This window comes from Rutilus rutilus (assembly GCF_951802725.1).
Source record: "Rutilus rutilus genome assembly, chromosome: 7".
Lineage (NCBI taxonomy): Eukaryota > Metazoa > Chordata > Actinopteri > Cypriniformes > Leuciscidae > Rutilus > Rutilus rutilus.
In genome coordinates, this window is record NC_140221.1 from 3,714,141 (window position 1) to 3,723,589 (window position 9,449).

The following is a 9,449-nucleotide window of genomic DNA, read 5'->3' on the forward strand; positions in this document are numbered from 1 at the left end:
TGAAACCTCTAAACATTTGTTATCTCTGAAAAGTCCTGAATGTGCTCTTTACAGGACACCCAGAATGTGACATGTGACATGTATGGTGTCAGAGAAATTCACTAAAACATAATGTCCACTACAGTGGACATAAGTATATTCCTGGGTCCCAGGAGGATATAATCAGTACGTCCTCTTTATCTTTACGTAAAAATGAGTTGCGTAATTTCATCCGTCGCATGTTGATTTTAAAGTCTTGAATAACTGTTACTCATAGGCTGTATAAGCTGTCAATCAAATAACCAACCAATCCTGTGCGTTCTGTGGGGAGGGCGTTCCTTGCATTACCTCTGGTGTTTACGTCCAAACACGAAGTGCTTAAGTAACTTCAACATGTCAGCCTCCATAGCACGGGCGACTGTAAGGGCGGTTAGCAGACGGAAAATACTGTCAACAAGAGCCGCTTTAACCCTGGTGAGTGTTGACTCCGTTTTCAACACCATGACGAGACCGAACAAACATTTAGTTCTCAAATACTTGACATAGCATACATGACAGATGCGTTTAGCCGTAGCCAGAGCTCGGATATCTGATCAATAACGGTATAATAATAGACAACGTCGTCCATTCTGAGACAGTCAGATGGATATTCAAACGTAAGAGCAGGTTATTGCAATGTGGTTGAGTTATTTAAGTTAAATTTGACGTGAAGGTCAGTGTTTGGGCAGGTTAGCCGTTAGCAGATGTTTGGAGATCGTATCAAGCGCTTAATGATGTTTATGTAACGTTAAGTTACTACGTTCCTGCATCAGAACCTTCTAGATCTGCCTCGTCGTGCCCTTCCTACGTTTGTGCCTGTTTAAAGTTGTTGTCATTCACTCTACTTGTGTGTCCTGTCCGGGTGAATAGGAGCAGTTGTTCTGGGTAAAGTTAGGACAGCGGGATCTTATCCATGTTGCTGTGATCAGATAACACGCGTATAATTTAGGTTTGTTGATAATCTCACGAATTTCAGCATTCCACTGCTGTAACACAAATGTTTATCGAGTAACTTACGTGCTAAAGTTGTTTAATGTTTATACAATCAGTGATTTTAATCAACATGTTACTGCGCATGCGCCACTGTTTGACGCTATTTACATATGTAGTTGCTGTCAAAGCAGTTTTAACATTCTTTATTATGTGTGATACAATGTTTGCAATCAGGATCCAGACATTTAGCATATGCTTTTTATCTAAAACGATTTCCAGTAGACTTGTGTACTGTAGCCTACTTGCTCTGCAGTAAATCGCTGAGTCATTTTAAGTTTTGCTGACGCTTGTATTCTTTTGATTTATGCGTGGCAAAAAAAATAAAAATATAAACACTAGTTTTGCCTTAAAGGTCTTAAACCATCAAACTTCCTTCATCACTAGTATCAGCCTTGATATTTACTGACTCCCATCAGAGCATGTGAGCGGAGTGGAGCGGGAGCGAGCGGGGAGCGCGAGCGGGCGGATCTTGGACAGAGCGCAGAGCGGCAATTTCAAAAGGACGGAGCGTCGCATTTCCCGCTCCAATTTCGCTCCGCTCCGCTCACACCACGAGTCTGAAGCATGCTCAGTCAAGCCTGACCCTGAATCCATTTGTCTTGCACAGTCATCAACAGTAGACTATTTTCAGGCAAAACTCGGCTCAATAATGGAGTTCAAAAAGTAAAATGAGAATTCATACAGGTGTAGCCTATCAATATAAGTCGCTCCGGAGTAGCCTATAAGGCGCATCAGTCAAAAAATGCGCCATGAAGAAGAAAAAACATAGGCCTAGCCTCGCACTGGACTATAAGTCACATTTATTTAGAAATTTATACAAAAAAAAAAAAAAAAATGTTATGGACGGGACAGTTCTCCGTTACGGACGTGAGCGCTCTGAAGGCGGCACTAAGACTGCTTTAAAACTTTCACTCAGACCTCAAACAGAAAGCACAAAGCCTGTCTTTAAAATTAATTTCGTTTTGTATTAATTGTATCTTAATTTTAATCAAGGTTTCATCAACCATTGTCTGGATTTAATATTATTAAATATTAGAAATATATTAGAAAATAGATAACCACGATACGAAGGCGCCGGCGTGAACCTGGAGTTTGTCTCATGAATGAACCGAAACTCAGCGTATAGCCAACTTGCCTCACACACCTGAGACATATATATAAAGCTTGAAATGTCTACTTTTAAACAGAACAATTCAAAACGAAAGAAAACAGACTGCTCTCCCGTATGAAATGTGCATTTCTCTCAGGCGCGTTCACTACTGCGAAGATCACGAGTCAGCATCTTTCCAGCCGACAGACATAAAAAAAATTAAAATGTCTTCTGCTATATTTTACATATTCATAATCATTTTGCCGGTTCGTTGTGACAGCTTTTAGGTGCCCTTACATGTTACGTGAACGCATCAGCACTGAAAACATAGAGATTTTTTTTTCTTTTGGGGGCATTTTGTTTGTTTTCAGACTTTCTCATTTGCCTGCGCGATGTTAGAGGACGCTGTTAATAAAATTGCGAGTAGGCCTACACATTGGATTCACGTTTATTATTATAGGATATTTAAAAAAATACCCCAGTTTTTATGCCAGTCGTATCATTTTAATCATTTTTGTTGTATTTATCCGTCACACACCTTGAAGGCCGGTCCGTGTCTGATATTGTCTGATTTTAAACCGGTCCGTGGCGCAAAAAAGGTTGGGGACCGCTACAAGTAATATAGCCTACATGTAGATTTTTTTTCCTTTTTTGGAGCGAGCGGGGGGTGATTTGAGTGGAGCGCGAAGCAAACTGGGTTGAGCGCTGAGCGAAAATGAGCGGAGCGGCCTGATGTAGCTTTGAGCGGGGGAGCGGAGGGGTGAACAGTTCAGTGAGCGATGAGCGGAGATTCTCACCGCTCCACTCCGCTCACATGCTCTGACTCCCATACATGTGGGTTTCCATTGTCAATGAAAACTCTGACAAACCCTAGTATTTACGTTTGCTATATGAATATATAGATATTTATAGATAGATAGATAGATAGATAGCATCTTCAAGACCATGGAGTCACATGTGAGTGTCCAGACGTCACACAAAGTGCTTTAATCTGGATGGTTTAATGTATTAGATTGTGTCCACTGTCCAGTCTCCTGTAATTCACCAGACATCAACACCTCCACATTCCTTGAGAAGTTGTTTGCAACTGAAGTGGAATTATTGAAAAGTTGTGGTGAAATTTGAACTTTAGTAGAAAAGGAAAATAACAGATAATGGGAAAGTTGTCAGATAAACTATATTTTCTTTCTTCTGGTTATATACACTCACCTAAAGGATTATTAGGAACACCATACTAATACTGTGTTTGACCCCCTTTCGCCTTCAGAACTGCCTTAATTCTACGTGGCATTGATTCAACAAGGTGCTGAAAGCATTCTTTAGAAATATTGGCCCATTTTGATAGAATAGCATCTTGCAGTTGATGGAGATTTGTGGGATGCACATCCAGGGCACGAAGCTCCCGTTCCACCACATCCCAAAGATGCTCTATTGGGTTGAGATCTGGTGACTGTGGGTGCCATTTTAGTACAGTGAACTCATTGTCATGTTCAAGAAACCAATTTGAAATGATTCAAGCTTTGTGACATGGTGCATTATCCTGCTGGAAGTAGCCATCAGAGGATGGGTACATGGTGGTCATAAAGGGATGGACATGGTCAGAAACAATGCTCAGGTAGGCCGTGGCATTTAAACGATGCCCAATTGGCACTAAGGGGCCTAAAGTGTGCCAAGAAAACATCCCCAACACCATTACACCACCACCACCAGCCTGCACAGTGGTAACCAGGCATGATGGATCCATGTTCTCATTCTGTTTACGCCAAATTCTGACTCTACCATCTGAATATCTGAATGTCTCAACAGAAATCGAGACTCATCAGACCAGGCAACATTTTTCCAGTCTTCAACTGTCCAATTTTGGTGAGCTCGTGCAAATTGTAGCCTCTTTTTCCTATTTGTAGTGGAGATGAGTGGTACCCGGTGGGGTCTTCTGCTGTTGTAGCCCATCCGCCTCAAGGTTGTGCGTGTTGTGGCTTCACAAATGCTTTGCTGCATACCTCGGTTGTAACAAGTGGTTATTTCAGTCAAAGTTGCTCTTCTATCAGCTTGAATCAGTCGGCCCATTCTCCTCTGACCTCTAGCATCAACAAGGCATTTTCGCCCACAGGACTGCCGCATACTGGATGTTTTTCCCTTTTCACACCATTCTTTGTAAACCCTAGAAATGGTTGTGCGTGAAAATCCCAGTAACTGAGCAGATTGTGAAATACCAGAGACTATTTATTATGAGACATGCCACTTCCTCAATCCTCAATACAACTATATAAGGAAAACCCGTAACGGCAAAGATGGCGGTTGTATGCACATGTCCCGCCCCTCCCGCTGGTAAGCCAATCATCTGCTTTTAAAAGTCAAGCCAGGAAACATTTAAGCCTATCGTCTGGTTCCACTGGCGCATGCGCACAGTTGAGGTTTTGCGACAGCGGAGAGAGAGAGAGCGCCCCGGTTGCGCGCGCGCGCGCTCTCTCTCTCTCTCTCTCTCTCTCTCTCTCTCTCTCTCTCTCTCTCTCTCTCTCTCTCTCTCTCTCTCTCTCTCTCTCTCTCTCTCTCTCTCTCTCTCTCTCTCTCTCTCCTCAGAGCCAGGCAAAAGTGTAAACAAGACTTCACCGTCTCCAAATTAAGCGCTGTCTTGCTCTCTCTCCCGCACGCATATTAATCAAAATAAAACGACATTATGGTAAAAGGTCGGAAGACCAAAGTTTCATGTGAAGCATTCTGAGATTTTTTTCCCCTGAATTACTGCTGGGTGTGATTTGTGCTTAAATACGTTGCCTTATCTTCTCTGAAATGCATTCAACATTCAGCTGACATAAAATTACTCTCTAAATAAACGAAAAAACCTATCCAGTGATGTAATGTTTTCTGTGTTGACACTAACCTTGTGGGATGTCCATGTCCTAACTGCTGGGATAATCACACAACCGTATGACACGTCCAATTCGCGAACTAATGACTCTTTTGAACCGATTCATGTAAATGAATAGTTAAAACAATTTATCTATACAATACATTGTTATTACTGATAAAGTGCAAACCTGCTTATATTTAAATAATGGAGAACAATATTGACATTGATTATTGCACAACACCGGCATTCTGGATAGAGACGTAAATGAAGTTGGTGTCGTAAACTCTTGCGCATGCGTAGTAAAGTATAACCTGTGGGGGAAAAGGCATTTTAAACCTTATTTTGGGGCAAAGTCATCAAACTTTTTCAGCGATTTTTATCATATTTTACTGCTGTTTCTATACATGCAGTTTTTATGTCCCGGTGACCAGTGAAAGTGCAGTTCTGACTCTCTGCCCATTCATTTAGATAGGAGCCTGGTCTTGTTAGTCCGAAATAGCTGCCCGGAGGCGTTGCCAAGATGGCGGCCGAGTGGCACGACTTGCCTAAAAGGACTTTGGAAATACTCAGATCGGCCCGTCTGGCACCAACAACCATGCCACGCTCAAAATTGCTTAAATCACCTTTCTTTCCCATTCTGACATTCAGTTTGGAGTTCAGGAGATTGTCTTGACCAGGACCACACCCCTAAATGCATTGAAGCAACTGCATGTGATTGGTTGATTAGATAATTGCATTAATGAGAAATTGAACAGGTGTTCCTAATAATCCTTTAGGTGAGTGTGTATATATATATATATATATATATATATATATATATATATATATATATTGTAAAAAAAAAAAGTCTTTATAGCAAACTTTAGGGGAAAAGCAACTAAAAGAGTGTATTTATTTGCAAATAGTTAACTAAAGGATGTTGATTTGACGTCTCTTGTCTTTTCTTCATTTCCAGACGCCTTCAGCTGTGAATAAAGTCAAACAGCTCTTACAGAATAAACCAGAATACGTGAGTATTTGTTCTCTTATTAGTCGTCACGAGCATTTGATGCATTTCCCCCGTCTCATTCTTCGAGTTCTTCATCCGTCTTCAAACAGATCGGCCTGAAGGTCGGTGTTCGAACCAGAGGTTGCAATGGCCTCACTTACACTCTTGACTACACTAAAGAGAAAGACAAATCAGACGAGGAGGTGCTGCAAGATGGTGAGTTGACAAATTATTAGGGATCGACCGATATGGATTTTTTAGTGCCGATACCGATTTTTTTTTTTTTTTCATCAGCCTTAGCCGATGACCGATACGGGCTGCCGATTTTCTTGGGCCGATATTTGGAGCCGATACTGCTTTTGCTCACTCAATTTACATCATAAAAATGACACATTGATGATAACAAATGTTACAAGTCTCAATTAAAAAAAAAGGAACATTTATTGAACTTAAAAAAAACTATATTTGACAAATATTAAAAACATGTGAGGTAGAACAAGTAAAAAAAAAACAAAGTTCAGTTCTGAAAATACTAAAAATAAATATTTAAGCATAATTCAAATTCTGAAAATAAATTCTGAAAATAAATATTTAAACATAAATAAAATAATTACACTATTGCACACAGTAGCAACAAGCAAGCAGCATAATAAAGTGCAAACTGTACTATACTTAATTTTAAAAGTAACCAACTATTTACAACCTAGTTATTTAATGCTTAGGCCTAAATTTGAGTGCACTTAACTTAATCTCTTGTAGAGCAAATGGCTTTCCTAAGAAAATGGCTTTTCCTCCATTTTAAACAAAACAAAAACGATTTTAAACCAAATAGATTCTCAGTTTATTATGAATTAGGGACTGTTCACATATCGCGTCTAAAACGTGTGGAAAAGCACGGCCGCGCCGCTTTCTCCTTTCTACAAGCGCTCCCGTGGTGTCTGTCGTTGCTATGCAACCATGAACTGCGCTCTCCATGATGACGAGGAAGTAAGGATTCATTTATTTCTAGCCCTTTACGACTACATATATTTATGGAGATGAGAAATAAAAACCCTCCCTGTCCAGCTATGATCAGCTGTTCGGCCGAGCTTTCGATGTTGTCATGGAAAGGTCAGTTGTGTTTTGTCACATGACCTGCGTGCGCTTGCGGCATTCTGAAAAGTTTAGATGTTTTCATCTCACCACGGCATAGGAGCGCCTGGACAAACGAGCGCGCTGCATCGCATGCGTGTCGCCACCGCGTCGCTTCTTATATGAGCACACGTCCAAACCTCAGCCAGGTGGTCGCTGAATAAAACTCCCATAAATATCACGGAATCACGGAACAACGTCGGCATTATTTAATCCTATGACCAGTGTTCGTAACAGCTGCCGTATGCATATGGATAGCCTCAAACTTAGCTATTTGCAGCTCCCTAAATACAATAACAAGCAGTTTTATAGAGGCATTCGGCATTCGTGTTTTCCATTTGGACCCACAAACTTGCTTAGCTATAGTTGCACGCACATATAGAACAACGTTTTAACGGCCGATGCCGACACACGTAAAACCCGCAAATATCGGCCCGATATATCGGTCGATCACTACAAATTATTACAATATTATGTTTTCTGTACACTTTTTAAATGTTTTTCGCTTCTGCTCACCAAGGCTGCATTTATTTGATCAAAAATCAGTAAAAAAAGTGAAATATTATTACAATTTAAAACGGCTGTTTTCTATGTGAATATATTGTAAAATGTAATTTATTCCTGTGATGTAAAGCTGAATTTTCAGCATCATTACTCCAGAGTCACATGACCCTTCAGATATAATCATATGCTGATTTGCTGCTCAAGAAACATTCCTGATTATTATCAATGCTGAAACAGTTTATTATTATAAGAAAGTTCAAAAGAACAGCATTTATTTGTAATCGAAAACTTTTATAACAACTTTTCATCAATTTATTGCATCCTTGTTGAATAAAAGTATTAATTTCTTTAATAAAGAAAATAATAAATGACTGACCCTGAACTTTTGCACAGAAGTGTGTTTCGTATGTTATGAATAATCATATTTGTGGTGTATTTCTCCAGGCGCGAGAGTGTTCATTGAGAAGAAGGCCCAGCTGACGCTGCTCGGCACAGAGATGGATTTCGTCGAAACGAAACTTTCCAGCGAGTTTGTATTCAACAACCCCAACATCAAAGGGACGTGTGGCTGTGGAGAAAGCTTCAACATATGACCCTTGACCCTTCCAGGACATCCCATCCGATCAATCCTAGATTTGTGGGTAAAGAGCTGGAGAAAGAGACTGATGCTTAGTGGCTTGTTTGGCCATCAGTTCCTGTGCTGCCAACATTCACCTCAACACAAGCCCATGTATTTCATATTTCAGAAAACACTTAGAGGATCATTAACTCATTTCACTTGGTTTATTGAGCATCTTGATATTTATTTTACATGTGCCTGTATGTCATGCAGCTCAGAGAGTTAAAACTGCACTCCATTGCTTTGTTTTCTTCTCAGAAAGCTGTGTACCGTTTAGTCGCACTGACATGTTCATATTTAATAATCCAGTTATTGTGTTGTGCTGAGGCTTATCCTGATGAGCTGAACCTGCTGAACGTCGTCACGTGACCTCACAGCTCCGGCCTACATCTACAACACACGACACCTGCAGTCGCTTCCTCATGGCTGTTTTGTGGATTGTGGACCAGCAGTTCAAAACTGTAACAATCTACATAATAATAAAAGATTCATCTGCCTGGTGGATGTTCATTTATATAATAAAGCTTTTCACTTTCAGCCCATAATGTGCAGCACAGGAACTGATGCCATTTACACAAGTTTTAAAATGCAATTGATTGACTTGAACTTGTTTTCTGTTGAAGTGTTATTAGTGTAATATGTACATAACCATGTAAATCCATTCGACTGTCTTTTAACGCACAAATAAACCTTACGTTTTACTTCTGTGCTGTTTCTTGAGTGAAATGCCTTTAGTGTCCTGAACGTGGCGCTGTTATTAAAGAAATAATAATTAATAATTCTCAATTCCCTCCCTTAAAAAATAAAATAAAAATCACTGCACTGATTATATGCAGATATTTGAGATAAGTGTTCATTTACTGTATATTGGGAATATTCAGATGATAAATGTCAAAATATTTCGTTTATTATAAATTTTTGTTTTCTCTGTTAAACCTGTATTATTAGGTTAAAAGAAAATATTTAAATGTTATCTTATTTAGCCTATGTATAGTTTTATTTGTATTGATTTCCAAATTATTGATCACAAATGAATGTTAAGCGAGGCAAAACGATCCAGATGAACTCGCGGATGAGGCAACAACACATTACGTCAGAGTTTTGATAACCACAACTCATACATCAAGAATGATAACCATAACGATTATTCCTACGATATCGTTAATGGTTATAGTTGTGGTGTTTAATATTTAGAACGATTTTTACTATTCTCACTTGTAAAAAGCATTCACGTGATTGTAAAACTTTAGACTCG

The 9,449-nt window shown here is 39.7% G+C and overlaps 1 protein-coding gene across 1 annotated transcript; it reads left to right on the forward strand.

The window, feature by feature from the left end:
• The first annotated feature begins 261 nt into the window (after positions 1-261).
• isca1 (iron-sulfur cluster assembly 1) lies at positions 262-8,895 on the forward strand. The gene is made up of 4 exons (XM_084415186.1): positions 262-453; positions 5,908-5,961; positions 6,051-6,156; positions 8,020-8,895. The coding sequence occupies exons 1-4, from the start codon at positions 373-375 to the stop codon at positions 8,166-8,168; spliced, it is 390 nt and encodes a 129-aa protein (XP_084271312.1). The 5' UTR covers positions 262-372; the 3' UTR covers positions 8,169-8,895.
• The last annotated feature ends 554 nt before the right edge of the window (positions 8,896-9,449 follow it).